Source organism: Battus philenor, unplaced genomic scaffold (assembly GCF_028537555.1).
Source record: "Battus philenor isolate CCGP_79_NKW_IND1 unplaced genomic scaffold, ilBatPhil1.0.hap1 SCAF_21, whole genome shotgun sequence".
NCBI classification, from domain to species: Eukaryota; Metazoa; Arthropoda; class Insecta; order Lepidoptera; family Papilionidae; genus Battus; species Battus philenor.
In genome coordinates, this window is record NW_027181684.1 from 11,301,093 (window position 1) to 11,322,979 (window position 21,887).

The 21,887-nt window shown below is 33.1% G+C and overlaps 1 protein-coding gene across 1 annotated transcript; it reads right to left on the reverse strand.

The window, feature by feature from the left end:
- Window positions 1–991: 991 nt before the first annotated feature.
- On the reverse strand, window positions 992–20,622 carry LOC137923510 (neuroendocrine convertase 1-like). Its single transcript, XM_068766770.1, has 15 exons — window positions 20,407–20,622; window positions 6,625–6,726; window positions 6,139–6,333; window positions 5,857–6,003; window positions 4,900–5,001; window positions 4,705–4,822; window positions 3,716–3,834; window positions 3,543–3,622; window positions 3,341–3,473; window positions 3,082–3,182; window positions 2,782–2,874; window positions 2,531–2,653; window positions 2,059–2,216; window positions 1,713–1,846; window positions 992–1,395 (listed from the first exon to the last, which is right to left on the reverse strand). The coding sequence occupies exons 1-15, from the start codon at window positions 20,620–20,622 to the stop codon at window positions 1,102–1,104; spliced, it is 2,115 nt and encodes a 704-aa protein (XP_068622871.1). The 3' UTR covers window positions 992–1,101.
- Window positions 20,623–21,887: the final 1,265 nt, after the last annotated feature.

The following is a 21,887-nucleotide window of genomic DNA, read 5'->3' on the forward strand; positions in this document are numbered from 1 at the left end:
TATATTCAAGTGATCTACTATGGACTCTTTCCCTATGTGTTGAAAAGAATAAGAACGATAGTTACTACTCATTTTAAATATAACAACTCAAGTGAAAAAAATCTGTTGTAACATATAATTAAAATGTACCCAAAGCGCCCAACGATAGGTACCAAATTGATTTGAAAGTGTTAGTTTAATTTGTATCTACTTTATGGTATTAAATAATAAAAATAATCAATCCGATTGATTATTATGAAGCGAAAGCAAACCTGTGCCTGACGAATTAATTTTAATTTAACTTTAGGTTGTTAGAGTGTTTAAAATGCAAATGTCCTGTTTATTATTAGACTTACGTGAACATTATACTACTACTAACCAAAGACTTGCTTGATCACTAACACATCATCTACACAAACAAACCAACCACCATTCTCGGTTTTTCGGAAGACTCGCGAGGAGAGATCGACGTCAATCGAAACCTAACGAACAAAATACCAGGATATCATAACGGACTAAGGAGTGTACAGCGGACTCATAATAAACCAAGTCGCTTTGTTACTTACTGTTAACTAATATTTTATATATAAACATTAGCTTTAAATTTTTCTATCCAAATAAAATTTTAGAATGTTTTTTACCAATTTATACTTTAATTTATATATTTACGATGTAACCTTGCGATTTATATATGTAACATCTTCAAATATGGGTTTAAACGTTTTTTCCTTGTAATAACAAAAATATAATTTTAATTAACTCGTCTATCTATATAATTTTCATGTTTGATAATAAAGATCACGCGTAATTTAAATATAGTATAAAATACTTGTTATTATAATAACTGCCATCTATAAATGCAACACACATTTCACTTTTTGAGTCATTGGTTATAAACACTTTTTATTTAAAATGTATATGATTTCATAGTATATACGCTAAAATAAAACAAGATTTACTTAATGTTGTTTTTAATTATGCGCTACATACCATCCAATATCCAAAGGCCTTTCTGATATGTTATATAATTATTACATAGTGTGTGGTACGACGTCTAATGCTAACAATTATATTTTAATTGAATATTCATTGTCTGAAATAGTATGTCCTAGGTATATTGAGCTAATGTGCACCCAAGGGCCTTTTGAATATTCTACTGTGATGTTTTCTAAACAATTCTTCCTCGATTTGTGTTATCATGGCTTCAGATTCTATGTCGTTTAAATTTTCGTCTTTGAAGGCTGGCCGATTTTCAAAAGGATCATCAAAATCTACATAGTCCATGATGTTTTGAAATTCACTATTATAATGAAAATTATATTTACGCGGTCCGTTTTTCATGTGATTCGGAATATCTTTAGTTCCATGAATCACTAATTTTAATGATTCTATTTCACCATAGTTTTCCTCGTTCGACTGAAAAAAAATTAAGAATAATGTTTATAGTTTTATAAAAAATTATTAATAATCTTATGTGAAAAATTAAATTAAATTATAATATATTTTTTTAGGAATGAAGAACCAAAGGGTCGGGTAATCTTTCTGCCAAAGCTATTTTTTACTTTTTCCAATATTTATTGGTAATATTGATCTATCACTTGCTTCCTAACTTTTAATTTTTTTATAAAAAGAATACCGAAGATTGTTTTTTTTTGTGTATGACAAAGTAACGGAGCCAGTACGCTTAATATGTCAAATGCAGCGTTTTGCACCACCTTAACCGAGTTAGTTACCTTATCTTCAATAATGACGTGCCAAACGCCGTAGGGATTCTCTCCCCATGTGGCTACCGAAGTGAACGGCCAGTTGACGAAGCCGGCTGTAGAAGTGTCCCTCGGCCGAGCACTAAGAACCTGCACCTTTGTACCTTTGACGACATGTGACATTGTCAAAATATATTCTATATGTTAAAAAACAAAAAATCTTGTAACTTATGTGTAAATAGTTTGTTTATAAGTGTATTAAAGATAAACAACATCAATTGGTTTGTTTGTTGGTGGTTGTTATGTAAATAATTAAAGAAATGGCGTACATGCTTTTGGCAATATTACTAGGTTATCATAAACTCCTAAGATTTACCTTGAGGTGACACAACATAAATTTGTAAAGCGCCGCGTCGATTGTATTTTGCTGTTACATATAACTCCACATGTTCAATGAAGTTCACATCGCAGTCTCTTACGTACACATCTAAATCAAAAGCTTTCTGTGAAGAAACGCTTCGTTGCATTTTTAATCTGTAACAATAATAAGTAAAGTCAAAAGTAATAATTTAAACTTAAAATTGTTTTTAGACAAAAGCAATTAAAAACGACAACAATATGTACGTACAAAGTCTACGTTAGCCAAACCGAGGTTTGAAGTAAGGTATTTTAAATTTTTGTGGTTAACTTTGTATTATTAGTTACTTTAAAAACTACTAAACTATTTTCAAAACAAGTTGTACTCTCTCCTTCTTCTCCGTAGCTGTCATTAGACAGACGTCTGTCAGATGTCGAACGATCATCGCGCAACATATTGCGCGACGAAAACACCAGGGAATCATACTTACGGTAGAGCTTCAATGTGACAAACTGTTTTTTTCGGAACAGTTGTCCAGTTGAGCGCCGTTTTCACAAGTACATCTGCATTCAGTAGGCCAAAACCGAAGCGTATGTCGAAACGTAGTCCCGCGCTAAAAATAGACGAATTGCTAAGAAATTTATTTAAATTTTAAAATACAGTTAATTTAATTAAGCTTACAAAAATAGACGAAATTAAATTAACATTATTATTACGTTATGACATAATTAAGTAACATACCCATTAATTTGCCATCCCGGATTATGAGACAGTGGAGAATATTCAGAAGTCCATACAATAAGATGTTGAATATCCCGCCAAGTTAAATTCGGACTGTAAATAATTTTGTATTACTTTTTCTAACGAAATTGTTAAAGCGACTTTTGTAAGGGTAAAAAGAAACAATATTTGACCTATCTGTTTACTTTGTATCTTTATTACGATTTAATATTTTATTAGATTGCAGAAGCAATAATATATATGTGTCTAAATAGTTTTAAATGTCGAAGATAGGAATAATAATATATCAAATATACTAACTTAGCCTGCAAAACGAGAGCTATAATCCCAGCGGCTAACGGGGCCGCGGCTGATGTTCCAGTATGTTTCAGTGTGCAAGAATCATTAGTGTCGGTTGTTGCCTAAAAATGTAACAGAAATCATTAGACCCGAAGGTACATAGAATTTATCTCTAAGTGTATATATAGATAAAGAAAGATAGTCTTTGCATACATTTTTTGGCTATCAGAATTTTTTATGTATTTTTTACGAGGTTAATTAATATTTAAAAAATACCTACAATTTTCTGGTCCTTGTAAGCGCCCGAAGAGTATGCAGTCGCTAAAGTAGACGAACAGATTTCCCCGTACCAAGGGAACATACCGTGTTGGGAGGCGCTGCCGATCGAAATAGTATAAATACTCGATGAATATCTGAAATAACATGAGAGAGTGATGATGTTGTTAGTATCGTCTTTAAAGCAGATCATTAATTCCGGTTACCCATCACAGTTGCAGTTGTCATTGTGTCCGCCGCCGTTACCGTTGGCCCAAACGTAAATAGATCCTTTTCCATCACGGCCCTGTAAGTACATCAAGTAATGTTTTCTTTTTTTATTTTCATCAAGAGGTTGATCTAAAAAAAATATTGAAAATAATCGATTGTATTTTAGAACCTTTGTTACTCCACGTTTTAGAGCCTCAGTTGCGAGTCTTCCTGGACCTTCTACAGTGCGGCCGTCGTCATTGGGACCCCATGAAGCGCTGTAAATATCCACTTTATCCCACGCATATCCTGAAAGTGTTAAGCAAAACAATATGTTGCCATAACGCCATCTAGTGAGTTCAACACTTTCGGCGTAATTTATAAGCTATAAACATAATCCCCTGCTCAAAGGCTTATAATATTTTTCATAGTATTAGATCGATTATAGAATCATATAGATTCCACTAGTCCTTACTCCTGAATTTGGAAAAGTTGTTAAAGTGAATGGAATAAAAACACCTATACCTTCGGTAGATGTCGCTTTTAAGTAAAATATGAATCGACAAGTTAAATAGGTAAACCAAATTACAAATCTAGAAAAAATCGGTAATCGTTTAAATTCGACACGGTGATTCAAAAATGTCAGTACACTTTTTAATATTTAATTGTAATCCTTTTCTCAATCAAATATTTCTAAGGTTGTAGAGGGCATGACTACCTCTAGAACACTTATGGCCGTTATGAATTCACGCGCGTCTTGTCAATTTTATACAAATCTATTTAAATTACAGAGTTTAAAGTGTGCACCGAAAAACTCAGACTTCAGACATCAGTCAGTTATGCTTAGTGATTCTATCGCTTTATAAAAAATAATCCAATTTTCATTCGACGCCAAACCATAATTGAAAAATTGAGCAGAGCAAGCAAGCACTTAAAAATAGCGATTGCACAACCGGGCGATCAAATGTACCAGGCATCTATAAATGGTAATACGTGATCTTGAACTGGTAAAACGTCACCACCAACCAATTTGTTTTTTGAGGAGGGGAGAAAGAAGAATAACGACACTAACTGACTTGACTGACTGACCGAGCCGGTCCGCGCATGCCATTTCGTGCTCAACATGGCGATCAAATGTACTAGGGTAACATAAAAATGAGAAATATTAACTTTTGTTACCTATCGCCTCGCCTTCTATGCGATCGGTTATTCGTCCGTCGAGCATTCTAACTCCGCCCACTCTCGCACCAAATGCCACACCCACTCCGCATTTGCCATTATTAGCGGTCATTGCTATCTAAAAAGTTAGTTATTAAATTTCTTTTTTTTTCCGCTATTATTTTATAAGTCACTTATTATGTAAAATTAACATACTTCCCCTGCACATCGAGTTCCATGGGAGTTGCGATTATTTTCCACGTTTCTGGGATAAGGGTCAGCATCGTGGTCATTACAGTCCCAACTAATTTCTGGATCCTTAATAAAAATATAATTCTCTGTGCAGATAAATATAAAAAGCTATGTATGTGAAGAATATGACTAACGGGATTTACGTTTATTCATTCAACTAATCAAAAGGGGGAGGGGCCATTTCGTGAACTTCGCGTGGCCGACGGTACCGGTGCGACGTTTCGGCCGCCAAGTAACCAGGAGTGCAGAAATGACAAACATGCTTATTTTGTGGTGCGACCGCTGGCATCGCGTGACTCACTGATGTTTTAGATAATTTATACATAATAACAACAAATATAAATAATATAATGTTGTATATACAAAAAAAAATATTTTATAATTATGTCAGTCAAGGGTTTAAGAATAAATGATGAGTGTAAAACTCATTTATTATAATAATTAACACTTGAGATTCATTTGTTTAATAGATTTACTAAAAACTAACCAATATTGCATTACATTTAAAATAAATTGAAAATATTTTACTCAAAATCAAATAGGTATTTATTTATTCCAACGACTGCGCCGAGGCGCCTATGAGACCATTCGTGCTTAGTTACTGTAAAAAGGTTGCCTTCGGCGCTTTGTAGCTCATAAGTTAGTTATTATTTATTGTAAATAACATTAAATGGCACAAACGAAAAAATGGACAATTTTAATAATTTTCTGACAGTTATTCTGAGAATTTTTGGTATCTAAATCCATCAGTACATCATATTCATTAATTTTTAGTGCCACAGAGTAAACAGCGAAAATGAAAGAAAGAAAATTTATTTTTGTTTGTTTGTTTGAAGAGGAAGAGAGGAAGGAGGGAGGACACGGTTTTTACTAAAACTTCCAAAGAGAACGACGATTGTACTAGGGAAATATGAAATTTACGTAGTTCTCGCGCAGGTCGGTGTGATTGTATTCGACGCCATCGTCTAAAACGGACACTCGCACGCCGTGTCCGTTCACTCCCATCTCGTATACGGGCAGTACATTAAGATCCAATCGAGGCAGTTCTTGGTCTGTTCTGGTGTCTTGCTAAATAAAAGATAATTATCTCAAATTATTTTCTACAACACTTGAAAGATATGGAATTTTTATCCGTGCAAAACTAGCGTGTAATTTAATGGAGTAGTAAAATGTAATTGAATCAAAAATTTTGTACAAGCATACCAGGTACCACTGATAGCCCCAAAGCTCATCATTAAATAAATTTTCGTTGGTAATAAATTCTTTTTTTTCTTTCTTATCAAATAGTGATGGCACGTCATTTTCTACTCGTTTGATTCTTTGTAACTCTTTGTCCGAATCTATAAAAGGATAGCGTTTTACTCGACTCTTGATAAATAATTGCTCTGCCCACCGTACCTAAAATAATAAATAACGGAATAAAAAAAATTAAATATTAATTTTAAAGTATACAAATAATTTAATTATATTAAATTTTATTTTATATTATAATTTTTATCGACCTATCATTTTTTGTCTGTGTAATATATATATATATCAATTTTAAAAGTAGGTCAACTTAAACACGCAAGCAACCTTTTAAATAAAGCGAGCGTAAAAAAGTACATTGACACTTGGAGCATGAACACCACGTGTAGCGCGGCCAGCGCGAACTAGGGACGCATAGCAACAGAGAGCTACAGTACTCACCCTACTGTCATTGTTCAGCATCGTTGTGTGCTCTGTGGGTGTACGGCGCTGTTTGTTGTGTTCGTACGCGCGAAACGTGTATGTATTCGGGAATCCTAGTACCTGCGGAAGAAATATTTTGCGCCTAGTTGAAGTGATGATTGATGTATGGCGGCTACTGACTTAGTTCTAATGCAGTGAAATGGGGAAAATGAAAAAATACTATTATATATCTAAATTGTATTTTATGAACAACACTCGTCAAGGAATTGAGCATTAAATAAGTTAAAACATTGGTTTAATCGGCTTGTTATTGGCTTAAAACAAATTTTCATCGATTGTGTCATTGTCAATAAATAATAAAACAATTTATTTGTAATATGTTAATTATCTTTAATTATTATTTATATTAACACTGGTGATGTAACAGGCATAATTTGCGGTACATTTTATGACCACTTACGTAAAAAAATGGGCATTTAAAACACGCTGTGGGCGCCTGGCCTCTTTGGTTTTTGACATGACTTTTGTTAAGTCAGTTCGTTTTTACTTATGATAATTTATGTTTTATGATAATTTGTGTTTGCTAAAAATAAAGTAGATTCCTAATATCTGACTTTTGATAAGGAATCCAAAACGCAATACGAAGCTTGCGTTTATCATATAAAATTTTCATTTGAACCAGAACTTAAAACAAATATTGGACATTAAACGGAATCTTTTATTTAAATTACGATATTTAAGTTTTATTTTACTCGTTTTTTATTAAACATTATGTTTCAAAAATATTGTCTAACGAGAGCGAAGTCATTGCTCATTTTGACTTTAATTTATATCATACCGGTAAAGCAAGATAAAGTGATTATAGTACAAAAAAGTAAACGAGAATAAGCAAAAGTTTATTGAAACGTTAAGACATCATTTTGTGGATTTTCACAGATGTGGCATTTGCGGATTCCGCGGGTTCGAGCCGGCAGGGCGTAGAGGGCGCCTAACCTGTCCTCTTTCATACTTATACTACTTTTATATACTACAATTTCACCGGAATGAAAAACCGCCAAACTTTTAAAACGCTTCGTGGAGTTATTAGAGTTATAGGCACCCACGGAGTTCGTTTAGTTGGTTATTTGGGAGTCCGTCATGTACTTAGGTTGATTATGGCGAGCTCCGCTTAGGTTTATCACGCGAAACACGTGTATCTCAGTGTTCGATGGGTTTGGCGAACCTTCCACTAGCCATAATTCTTGATTATAAGAACAAATATAAATAAATAATCGTTTAGCAAAATGTCAATCGATAACTGTTTACTTATCATTTGCAATTAAATTTAATTACATCTAAGCGAGTTTAACTTAGGTATAGAACTTAAAAGAGCTATGTATAAACTTAAGCGTTAAAGTTTTTGGTGGCAGCATTGCTAGAAAAAACCAACCAATCACAAAGATGTGGTGCACAAAATGGCGCACGCTGGTCTGCAAAACACAAGATACTCTGGAAGATACGTTTGTACTAGGGCATCATAGGTAGAGGGACGTAAGTTGTAAGACATGTACACACATGACGCACACATGACGCAACGGATTGGTATGCCTGACATATGTGTCACGTACAATAACGCCATCATACACGCAAAGAATATTTATATTATTTATTATTTTAAGTGTTAGTTTTTGCAAATCGGTTTAATAATATGATATAATAAATATTAAATTGATTTATTTTATTAATATTGACTAGTTTCATTGATCTAGTTTTATTATAAAGTATGGTTGACAAAAGAATTATCTTAGACAATTTTGAAAACCTACTATGGTAGGTGTGGAATATAAACAACAACAACACATGTAGAGGAGACGCGACACGTGTGTCAAACATTTGTTGAGCCCATGTGAGTTTTCACAGACACGTATGTACTGGGAGAACAGGAATCTAGAGGAAGTCGGTATATTCACACGCATCGTATGTTATATATATACTGGGGTAAGTTTGTAGAAAAGGGTGCATTGAGCGGCGGTCACTGACGCGTGCGAATAGGGATCATTTTAGAATGAATTCGCCGTTAACACGGACACTAAGTTTTAAGTAATTATTATTTGTGAAAAAAAAAAGAAACTCCAAGGATAGATAATAGACAATAGTTATTTTTAATATGTAGTAACTCAAATTTTGGAAACGCTTTTTCTTATTATATTATTATTACGTTATTTTTATTATTTTTTAGTTTGTTTATTATTTTTGTAACTATTAATTCTTCATTCTTTGTCCTGTATAGCTAATTAGCTTTAATTGTAGATTACTTTCTAACAACATTAATTTATAGGTAACCAATAAAAAATCGCTCCCATACTATCCGTTTAAATGACGGTCTGTCCAAAAATTTACTCACTCTAATTGCAGAGATGCTTAAACGACATGTTATGAACTACCTTCGTTGCTACGAATGTAGAGAGGTTCTCTATCTTAACCGAAATAAAAAAAATTGTTGTGCAAAGTAAAAAGAATGATTGTTCTAGACTAAATGCTTGTATTAATAAAGTTACATTTCTGTTTATACACCTGCTGGAATAATATCATGAAGGTTTCCAACAGATGCGAGTTATAGGCGTGTTGCACTTTAGTCGTTGCAGCGAAATCCATCGTCTGTCTGTTAATGTCATTATTTTAAAGGTATATAAATAGCCATGTAATATCTTGTGGCTCGCAGACCACCTGTTTACGCGAGCTCTATTTCGATGAAGCTGCACAAAGCCGAAGCCGGCTACCAGCATAACGTCATTATTTTTTTTTTTCAATCAATACAGACATTTCGTATCGAGCAGCCATGCGGTTTACTTCACATAATAATATTTCACTTGTATGAAAATAATCACAATATTATTCAGGGTGATTGGCGATAGGTGTGAATATAGTAAGGCTCTAATGGGGTGAATATTTAGTTTATTTCCTGTCATATAATATAAGGTAAACCTTATAAGTCAATGGTTTTAGAGATAAATAAAAACATAACAAAAAGCGTTTTTAAAAAACTGAATTACTAGCTAATCTTTGACACGTATAATCAATTATCCTGCGCCATCCTATTTAGATATATTAATTTAAAATAAGTAGTTTGTTTTACGAAGAATAAGTTGAATTATATCAAAACGAGTCAAATGAACTTGCTTCTATCATGAAACATTGAAAACACCTAAAATCAAGAATTATCGCAAATTGTAGATGGCGCTGTCATTCATAATTTGACATTAATTTCTAATAAGAAATTTGTTCAATATTAAAAAATATTATCGTAATTTTTTTGGTTTAAAATTTTAAAGAAAGCAACTTAAAGGCAAAAAGCGACGTTCGCCTCATTATACGTAATTATAACAGTTTTGTTCAGTATTAAGTAATTTAGCTACCAATAACTTTTTCGTTACCCTGCCATCTAACGAAATAAAGTAACAACAATCTAGGTTGATTTCTATAGTTATTGCCTAGATGTCTCTGAAGCCTCATTGGCGTCTAGCCAACATGAATGTTTTTTTATATATTTATAAATACAGTACTTGTAGTAAATAACTTTATATAGTAATGTAGAAACAGAGATCAGTTGATTTAACGGTAATCAGAGCATTTAGATAAACAACGTATATTTTAAATATTTTTAAGAAACTAATAAAGAAATTCACCACGTCAATTATATAAGAATTGGGGTTTTTGTGGATGTTTTTCCAAACGAAGTGACAGTTGTAATTTTTTCATACAGTATCAAAACTTAAAGGAACATTTAATAATGATAATATTTCACATTTTAATGAGTATTATATGAATTACTTTATTATTTATTAACATGAAGTCGTAAGAGCTTACCTTACGACTTGATAAGAGCTAACCAGCTACTACGAGACCATTTTATAACTTTTCGTTGTCACTTTTTAAAATATGAAATTAACTTTTTCTATTAGTCAATGAGACTAAAGTAATTTTCTTTCTAGCTTCTGGCGTTGTTATCTCACACATATATGAAAAGTATAAAACTGTGTAAATACACTTAATTTATATTGTAAACTTTATTGATGTCATTTTTATTATGAATGATTTTTTTAAAGACAGTTACTTTTTTACTTGGTATTTTTACTGTCAATCTAGTAACAGCCCGACTTACTTATGCACAAACTGATTACCAAAGATATGAATTGACCTAAACGCGGTCTGAATTCAAACCTCATATGTATTGTTCTAAATTAAATTTATGTCATATAGAATCTTTGTTATGAAGGAGCAGTAGTGATATTTACATTTTACTGTTCATGAATACGAAAGTTTACATATATTTTGGTGACATTATCTTCGAGAAATACATTTCCAAATTTAGAATATTAATAATTAATAAATATTTTTGTAAAGACTTAATTATTCTAAAATCAATATACCAAACAAACTTTCTTTTGAAACACTACCAAATGTTGCTAGTGTGAATAAGTGCTTTTCTCTCTGAGGTTTATGCGAGCCTATTACGACTCAAAAGTTTTCACGAATTTACGTCAAATGACTTCTCCTGTTCTCTGTTATCCTGGTATTTTATTTACATCGTCCGTCATCTTTACTTTGTGGTGGTCAAGTTACAAACAGAGTAAAATTTCTAACACACTTATTTATTATTTAAATGTCATCTTAAATGTGATAATTATTAATAACTTTTTTTATTAAGAAGCGTGTATTAGTTAGTTAATTATTTATTTACTCTAGGATGACACGACATACATAAACAAATACAATAAGAACATTTTTACAATTCACACTGCATGTTCCGCAATTATTGGAGACTGCAAACCGATATATATCAAACCATATAAAGAAAAGAATTCAAATTCGTAAAGTACATGTAATTTATTATACACATTATATATGAATAAGTAAATACTTATGTTTATTATAATAAAAATGTAAACATTTCAAATACTCTTTCAATATATTCTTAATGTACAGAGCAGTTTTACGACACATTTGGCCTTACAATTACAATTCCTCGTAGATACGGCCCCGCCCAACGTACAAGTGGACGCCGTTCACAGAGGACGCCGTAAGCTGTAACGTAACACGCTGAAAATAAACTCTTTCAGAGTTCTGTCTGCCTGGTATAAGCGACGCTGAAACTACCGTTAGCGCCGCCTGAAATTTTGGCATAATTTTTTTTATCGAGCGTGTGCGGAAAGCACATTTTTTTTTATAAAAATTCAATTCACTTGAATTGATCATTATTGTATTGATCGTGATTATAAATTTGAGAGGATTTTATTATAACGGAATACCGTTAAAACAAATTTAAGTTACTTCCTTGATAAAAATCTTTCTTAAATCTTGATTTCCATTACACTAGTCTGGGATCAGAGATAGTTAGTATCTCTGAGCTAACTAGAGTGACGTAAATCAAGTTAGGCGTGAAGTAAATTTAGTTTTGAAAGCAAAGCGTAGGAGTTGCTAAGTCACTTACTTGTCTTGTTAGAAGAAAAACAATTTATTTTTATCTACTTTAATGGCTGAACCATATTAAAACAATATTAAAAACTATATATGTAATACGAATTTTAGTGTAGGAAGTTCAGGGAAATATAGTCTTGCTTTTGAGATTCGTGACTACTACTGTCCTAATGGCTGCGTCTATAATATGAGTAGTCTCTATGTCAAGGTCGCTTTAGGTGATTTCCCAGAGTCTACACAAACATTTGGTTATTTCCCTGTTTGGTTCAATGTCCTCGCGGCCTTTCTTTCTATTCTTTTTGCGCATAGGATTCATTATCATTATTTCAGTTGTAGCATGTTCACTACAGGACTTGACATTTCCAATAGAACCGGTTGGAAGCGTTCTTTATGCAGTGTTTTCTTACAACGTTAACATGGCATATGTGCATCTTGTGGGTGGATATCCGATCATAGGCTCCAACGGCTAATCGTTCTGGTTTATTATCAGGATCAAAAATTATCTGGGCTATATTTTCATAAAACGTACTCAGTAAACTTCTTCGACAACTCTTAGTAATCTATGTTTATTCTGTTGACCACTAACAAGCCACTAACTTTTAAATGTATTTACGATAAGATTTGTGTCATAACTGTATATTAATGTCGCGGGATGCAGTATAAGTTACCGCGTATTTCGGCAACCATTAAACAAGAAAATGGCATAGCTCTCTCCAACCCTTATTATAGTTAGACTAAGATATATAGCAAACGTAACACAACTAATTAGTAAGTTAAAGTGGCAGTAGGCGCACTATAGCGCGCTGCACAGATGTCCTGGGACTTTAAGGTTTTTTAACTGCCCCCTTTTAAGGTTATCTCTTTCCCCCTGTCATCTTTTAGGATAGGGATTTTATTTTACAATGATTTTTTCATTATGAGTTTTTATTCGCGTTCTTCCTATCTCGTCCGTCACAATTTCTGTTACTATATCTTCTTTCATTCATCATATATTCTACTGTTCTGAGGCTTTAGAGTTAGAATTCAGACAACGAACTGGCAATCGCAGCGTAGTACATACATCCATATGGTGGATGGACGATCGTAGTAAGGACGTCATTGGACTCATGCAGGAGGCTTCTATTTAGTTCACGGACCCTTCCGCTCCGTGAACTCTGTATCGATGAAGCTGTAAAAGCTTTAGGACTAACAGCATTAACATCTCCTAGTAGGAATCTATACGTGATTCCTATGTGAAGTGGTTATGCTGCAGGCGAACGGTATAGCTTCGTTAGTGCAGTTTATTAATATTTGATAGAAGTGTATAAATAGTGCTCTTTTCAATGTTTCTCAACTTTCTTTGGTATCCCATAAACCTATAAAAATATTTTAAAACCAGGTTTATAACCAATGCAAGGCATAGATCTTCATCAGGGATGTTTTTCATTAACCCGCAATTTTGTGGGGACAGGGTTTTTTCACAATTCAATATATTTTTCTTACCACTATTTATATATTTTTACTCTGTTTTTCTCCGTTATAATCTCAGTCATGCATTTCTCTATTTTTCTTTACAATTACTTACATTCCTCTGGCTTACTACTCTTCTTCTACACATCACCTTTCTTTATTGTCCATCGCTCCCAAAATATCACAGTAGGTTTCCTTTTATATCACAGAATAATTTAATTCTTGTCATTGGTTATATACATTCTATTTATCTAAATAATTACATTCTTACACAATTTGTTAGTTATAATATATACCCGACTCTACTACTTATTATTGTTCTATATTATAACCTGTACCTCTTTGCTGAATTATAGAAAGGAAAGAGGCGATGTTTCCTACATCAATCCTTTCTCCCACTTCGATGTCCATTTCATCAGAGATTGCAACCATGACTGGCCTAGCGCTGCCCGCCTTCACCGACGTCCCGTTACTTTATCAACGACATGCAAATGAAATCATTTAAAATTTCATTAATAAGCTCGTTGGTGTTGCTGGAATTCGAACCTAGGAATTGCTTCAATCTCAGACCACGGATACAAGTTTCTTTGGAAAAGAAATAACATACATAATCAATCACGCCTAACTGAACCGAGCGCGAACGTGACGGAGCGACAAACCGTTTCGACAAATTGAAACGAATAACCTGTCTAATTCGACATCTGTCTCCATTATTTGTTACGCAGTACTAGCCTTTCGCAGTGACGTCACTCGCGTTGTATGTACAAGTTTATTGAAGGAGATTAATTCTTTTTTCCTTCGATAATTATTTCGTCCTTTGACTTAACGTTACTGGCATTTAAATACAATTCCAAGTAATAAAACGAGATAGGAAAATCGCCGATTTATGTAAAGCCGAATCTGTTTTATCATCATTTCGGCCGTAAGATGTCCACTGCTAGACTAGCTAGGCCTTTTTCTTAGATTTGCAAAAAGACCGGTTGCTTCTTCGTTTCAACGTTTTCCGACGACCTTAATAAAAAACGAATTTAACATGTCATCTGTAATGATAAGGGAAAACCTAAATTATTCTGTTTAGATTTATTTTTACTTTTGTTTTATAAGTTTTGTTTCCAGCAACACCGGTGTTTTATCGGCTTGGTAATTATTAATTTAGGCTTAATATTAAAACTCATAAATGTTTAGTTAATTAATTGTAAACAGCGCCATCTATTATCAAGATAAACCTCTACGGACAATTCTCGCTGAAGTGAAAATTTAAATACGACATAATATGTTTTTACTTGTAATAAATCCTTAATAAAATGGTTTTATCAGTTCTCTTAATTAACATTGGCTAGGCGTTAACTTTAGTATTATCATATTTATTATATATTACCGACAAAAAAATAGAAAATGTTCGAATCGAATTTTTTTTGTCAACAAAAATGTGACTAAATTTGACCTGATGTCGACTAATTTAAATGACTTGAAAGGTTGTCAGGAAAATTTTTCATCGATATTCAATCATATATGTGAGAAAATCAAAATCGGCCGGTTTCCACCTCTACCTGAAGTCTTTTTAATTAATATCAATACAATCGACGATCTCTCCTTTCTTTCTTTAACTGCAACATAGTTATTTCTATAAACTTAGATAATAAACAATCCAATATCCCCATAAACAGTTACAAACTATTTCGTTACACATAGACAAAGAGATGCACAGAGGATGTCCATCCCTTTGGACTGGACTATCCTCACATTATGAGTCACATTGTTTACATAAAATAATAATGTTGGTGCATTCGGTAGGAGAGTGATCAGGCTGTGTCATATTAAACTAATTATAACTGTAACCAACATGTAGTGAACATGTAGTAGTGCTACCGGAACCGCCGTGCCATGCCTTAGGAAAACGCGGCGAGGGGGTCGGAAACAAAGAGCAATAGCGGCTGGCGAACTTACGGAACGGAGCGGCAGATACTATTCGGTACAGCGGTTACGGTCATGTTGTAGTACTCTTGTGTTTGGATCAATGGTACTACAGTCGAGAGGCCGAATTTTTAATTTTAATTTTACATCTACAGTACACAAATAATTATTAAACTGAACCAACGTAGGTAACGAATGTTATTTTTCACAAGATTATTTTTGTCCAGAATGACAGCTGAAATTTAATTATCTGTATAGTGACGAAAGTTGACGTTTGTAGATAGAGATAGGAGGTGATAAGGCGGCCAATATACTGGCAACACTTATCAATAGATGGACACTCGAAACAGGACGGCGTCAGAGCTTTGATTTGAAGATATCTCGTATGGCCACTCTACGCGGCCGCTGCGTATTGACATTCAAGTGCTTTTGAGGGGTTTCGGAAATGACGTTTATCATTTGGTGGCACGAAAATAGTTCCCTTATAAAGGATGTCTCGTGGCAGATTAATGTTTTCAAACTTAAATGAAGTGTTTAAAATTTGATATTTTATTTTAACAAAAGCATTAAACGATAGAATAGAAATTCGGATTTAATCCTTTTAAAGAATATGTCATCCAAATGTCCTCCGTCGAATTGTTTACCTTGTTCAAAAATGAACCTTGATTTTCTGCGCCTCACACTGTAGTAAACTTAAATTGAAGTGATTTCTCATCGAATATTTTCTTTTATATTCACAAGGCATTGTGATTGTAAACTCTAACTCGTCTCAAAGATCATTGGAGTTAAGTCGAGTGACCTCAGTGGCCACGGGTTATACCTAAAGCAACTATTATTTTTGAGTAAAGCTTTCCGAAGCAAATTCATCGAAGCTTTGGGTGTGTTTGCTGGTGCACCTCCTTGGTGGAACCACGCATGTGATGATAATGAAGGATAAGCTCACAGAATAAGCTCGAATGGTTATTAATGCCGAAGTACTTCAGGGTTCAGTTCACTACGCAACTGTATATTTGCTGCATACTAACGATCTGTTAAAACCCGGTATTTTTGGATACGCGGACGATAGCATAATTGTGGTAAGGTACATATTTAGCCTTTGGGCGGCAAAGGCGGAATTACAGGTATTGAGAGAAGGCTGCACTGCACCATGCAGCGGATGTATGAGTACTTGAGTCTGTGTCTCGCTGGACGGACGAGGACCTCGTAAAATTCTTGGAAAATGCAACTTTATCTCTTCGCTGTGAAAAAGTGGTCGATCGCGTTATCTCCTCTCTTCCGAATTGTTCGTGTACCTTTAGTAAACCACTTTAAGTTTCTTAGGTTGACTATCACTCCGACGCTCATTTACAGAAAATACCTTGATTCTATGCCCAAATTAGCAGGTAAAAAGCTGTGTATATTTTACACAGGGACAGTTGTTTCTTTTACTAACCCTGTATGTAGCACAGATTCGGTCATATGTAGAATACTGCAACCACATTTGGGATGGAGATCGTCGCTTTCCAACAGGCGAGTTGGTGGTCAAAGGTAGACTAGTAACCAGAAAGTCATCGATTTTCACGTAAACCGCCCTTGAAGATCGGCTAGGCTCTGGCCTTGGTGGGGGCTCAGGAACGAATTAAACAACGGACAACTATGTAAAAATCGTTATTTTTAAAAAATGACAACAATATGTGATGCTCACTAGCCTGAGCTACACTGAGTGTAACAGCATGCTTAAAAAATCGCAAGATCAATAATTCTAACGCCATAATTTTTTCTACGTTTCAATTATAACTTTAAGAAATAATCGTTTTTAAAAGTAGAAATCTGCCACGGACACACTTTATTTTTTTCACAGGTTACATCGGATATAAATATTTCTTTATATTTTTTAATCCCTGGGATGAAAAACGTATTTACAGACTTCATTCTTGATGTTTTCAGTTATATACAGGATGATTGGCTATAGCATTACTTCTCGAATGTAAGCCTACCAATTAAGCTCAAAGCGAATTTGTTTATACAGAATGGTTATAGGAGTGAAAGTTTTAAGGTAATAAATGTGTTACTGTATAATATACCCTATACAAAAATCACGATCGAGATAATAATCATATATATACAGGATGACTGGAAAAAGGCTTTAAAAGCTTTTTTTGACAAAAAGCTATACACTCATCCCTTTACATTTATAACAGACCGATACATGCTATGGGCGTTAGATTTTAACACAATTTTTAATACATTTTAGTACTGCTGAAATAGATACAACGATGCTCTTTAATACAGACAAACATGAATTAAAAAAAGAAAAATTTCTATGTTTATTTTTCATCAGTATTATCGGTAGGTTATTATTTTGGGAAATTAAGAAAATTCATTTCGTTTTCTTATAATTGAAAGATAGGTTTGTTACAAGTTAATAACTTAATTAAAATGGTATTATAAAGGAGGCTTTAATTTGGAAATTCAAGAATTGGTAATTATTCCACTCGGATGTTTTTATATTGGTAACGAATTTTAATTGAATTTCTTTTAATATTTCGCTTGTTACGTGACAATGGCTTATTCTTTACAGTTAAAGAATTGATCATTTATAAGAATATAGCCCTTTCAATGATGGCATAGCAAGATATGATTAAATTTCGACTTTTTATGTAGAGATATTAAAACCTTAATTAGGTGCATTTTGTTCTTTATAACAGAAGTGTAGTATGTGAAACTATGTATGTGTATTTTAATCATTAGTATGTACATAGACTGAAAATATATTCAGGGTAAAAAAATGTCGATTTAAGTAAATCAATATCAAGGCTTTTATAAGTTATTTTCTGTTAATAAAGTTTATAAAAAAGATCTTAATATATTAATTCGCAGTCTATATACATTGGATTATACATTACAATGTTGGATACACGATTTTTTTCAAAATGAAACGTAAATACAATCTGCTATCATTATTTCAGCCGAAGTACATCCACTGCCTTCCCTAAAGATTTTCACGAGTTTTCCGAAAATCTTACTAAGATCATCTGTCCAAGTTGAGGGTGTACATTCTTTGATACTGTAAAAATAGTGACTTTTTATTACTTTTTAATTAAGGCCACTTTTACCCGCAAAAATGCGGGTTAATGAATTAGTTCGTCAATACAGTCGCGCGAGATAGATCATATTTCTAATTATTATAGGATTCGCAACTTCAGTTACTAATTTGCTTGTTACAGTGACTGTACTTTTATTCTAAACTGTTACACCATTCTTCAGTCTTCTTAAAGTTTGTAACTTTTTTGTGGGTATGGCATACAGACAGTCCTCTGTGCAGGACGTGCCTTGAAGAGGTTGCGACTGACCCTATTGGGCTACCCATCTCGGACCACCGAGGTGTCTCTACGAGATCGCCGGCGACATTAAGTGTCTGTTGGAATTTCTCGAGGAGTTGGGTTAGCTTGAGGTACTGACTACGTAAACCTACGGCTCTGATGCAAAGTGAGCGCAGGGCCGCTTAGTTGCGGAAACTCGCCCGCACAGAGACAAGACAAGAGAGGGGTAGACGCAACGATTTAATAAATTCGTTTAAAAATAAACTTTCACATAATTGTTTTACGGCGTGAAGGATTTTCAAATAATACATACGTACACATAAAGCTCGGGAATAAATTTCTCCAACTACTGTATTAAGGATATTGTAAAAAGGACCATAAAGCCCGTCTGAGTTTGTTGTGGGCTCTTTTTAAATCATAGCCCGTTTGGAAGCCACGTAATTTTAAGTTAACAATATTCTAGAGGAGCTCAATCTGTCTAGTTTCTATCAAATTGGACCCTTCTGGCATTCTTCTCATGTTATATGTATAAATTAATATATTGAAATAAAAAACATGATCGCAACTCTCAAAAAGACATTCATGTGTTTTAAACCATCTTTAAACCTATAAATTAGCTGTTTTTTTCTACCCCTATGATTTCTTTTCTTCGGTGGGACTATATTTTAATGTATAAATAATATTTAAAAACTTCTTGGGGTACCATAGTAATCTAGAGTCAGGTTATACGACTTTAATTCCCTCTAGTTTCCTTTTATTACTTAAATAGTTAAGTTAGGTAATTTAGATAGGGAATGCCTGAGTGTAACTTTTATAAAATGTACAGATGTAACTTTAGATCAACAGAAGAGATTAAATGTGCCAACAATACTATACTTTTTTATAAGGATTAGAATTCAGACATTCGTCTGATAGGTAAATTTACTCTGCATTTATGTTTTAACTCTGTAACTGTTAGTAAAAAAAAAACAAAATGAAACAGGTGTCCATCTTAAAAAAACTTAAAAAAAAAGTAGTTGGTCTATTATTTTATGCTAAGGAGACGAATCTGAACAAAGCGAGATGTAAATACGAACTTTTTTATTTATTTAAGTTATTGATAAGTCGCTGAAGTAACCTTAAGTTCGATATTAAATTACCACACGAATGTCAGTTAGTCTGTGCGTACGAACACATTTATATTTTATTCATTCATGTTATACGGCGTTACGAGAAAAATACGAAAATAGTTTAAATTTTAATAAATCTATACCAGTATCGAATCTAGCTTCTCCGTAATGATATCCTTCAATTTAAAATAAATTTGCAGCGGATCCAAACTCGTTCTATATGAAAAGCTTATAACAAATTTTACCGGTTTTTTTTAGTAAAAGCAATTTGTTCAAAAGCTATATTATTACTGAAAATTATGTAGTGCACTAGGATTTTTCAATAATTTTTTTGACGATATGTTGAACTTTATAAATTTATTATATATTAATGTTAATACATTATAAAGAAGTCTGTTAAAAAAGCAGTTTACCCACGATGCGTTTTTCCTTCACACCACATACTATTATTAGAAGTTTAATAGAATATGTGAAAAAAAAATAATTTTGCTTATGACATTGAAATTCGACGTTAGAAAATTAATAATAAACACTTAATTATAAAATAGAGAAGAAAAAGCATAGCTTACCACTCCTCCAAACTCATAGCCTAATTGCAAGGCTACCAGTTGCGCCACTTGGTCTCCGCCATCCACTTCCACCGTCCACTCATTGACCATACCCTTTGAGTTCTCCAAGCCGTTGTGTACCTCATGATACCCATGTTCCCCTGGTACTTCATAACTCGAAATCGGGCTCACAGTTGATATGATAATGCAGACGATATTCAATTGTACAAAAGACATTATTCGTTAAGAATAAATAAAAAAACAAAAAAAAAATAAAGTTTTCTTTTTTGAGAAATTTGTAAAGCAGTGGACGCGTTTGATCCCGCACGAGCCACGAGCTTAAATGAACGCAAATGTTAAGTTTCTCCATAAAGTTAATTTATCGATTGATTCAAATATAGAGCTATTTATTAAAAATCAAATAATTACGAGTGCATCATATACAATAATAATAATTATAGTAATTGTTTGTGTTAAACGTTGATGAAAACAAATTTTATTATTACTTCTTTTTCGTCGAAATATATACTCGTATGTCCACAATTAGTTTTTATGTCGATATTTTCTCGTGTATATACTGTGATTTTGATAATGCTATGAAAGCCTTTTAATATTATTCCCTAAACAGTTTACTATTATAGATAAAGAACGGATCTGTCTGTCCAATCAACCAAAGACGTCACTGATACTTCTTAAATAAGATTTTCACTTTATTTCTCTAATTTATGCAAAATTAGTTTCGCTCGGACTCAAACCCGCGACCTATGCTCGTAATTTGATACGTAACTATTACGATACTATGTTAAAATAATACAAAATGAATGAATAATAGATATATATAACAATATAATTATTATAATATATTAGTTATTACTAATTATCAAAGACGACGTTAAGGGTTAAAATGACCAGGACAACATGACGTAATGCGTTTGTTATCAAAATATAATTGTCAAAAAATTAAACTTACAACTAATTTATCTTTAAGTTTCAATGTGGTCCAAAAAATAGTTTCAGAAACGCTGTAGGAGTGAAATCGATGGTATTGTAGCACATTGCCTGTCACCAGATATTAGGAGAAATTATTTGTTATTAAAATCAGTATTTTTCTCGTGGGGTGTCATACTTAAGAGACATCATTTCGCCTACACCGCTGTGAATATATTACGTTGTGACGTCATTACAAGTGTCGGGTTCTTTACATTTAACGCCCTCACTATTTTTTTTATTAAATTTGGATTACGTCATATTAAAATTATTATTTGCTATCTGTCCTTGCAGACTTTGTACTGTCGGAGTTACTGGCTTTTTGCATTCCAAAATAAAAATACATATTTCAGAGTGATCTCTTTATACAGGTTGATTGGAAACAGATATTAAAGTTTCAATATTTTGCTGACAAACGAGCTATCAATTTAAACCTCTTACATCTATAACAAATCAGCCTGTATAATCAATTTTAAAAAAATTTGGTGGTAAATAATGAACACACGTAAAAAATA

What these genes read in the sequence shown, in the direction of transcription:
- LOC137923510 (XM_068766770.1), bottom strand. Translation starts at nt 20,622, where the DNA reads ATGTCTTTTGTACAATTGAATATCGTCTGCATTATCATATCAACTGTG. An exon ending in CATAGAAGGCGAGGCGATAG is followed by an intron (nt 3,835 to 4,704) that starts GTAACAAAAGTT and finishes TAACACTTTCAG; the next exon opens with GATATGCGTGGGATAAAGTG. An exon ending in CTTACAAGGACCAGAAAATT is followed by an intron (nt 3,183 to 3,340) that starts GTAGGTATTTTT and finishes TTACATTTTTAG; the next exon opens with GCAACAACCGACACTAATGA.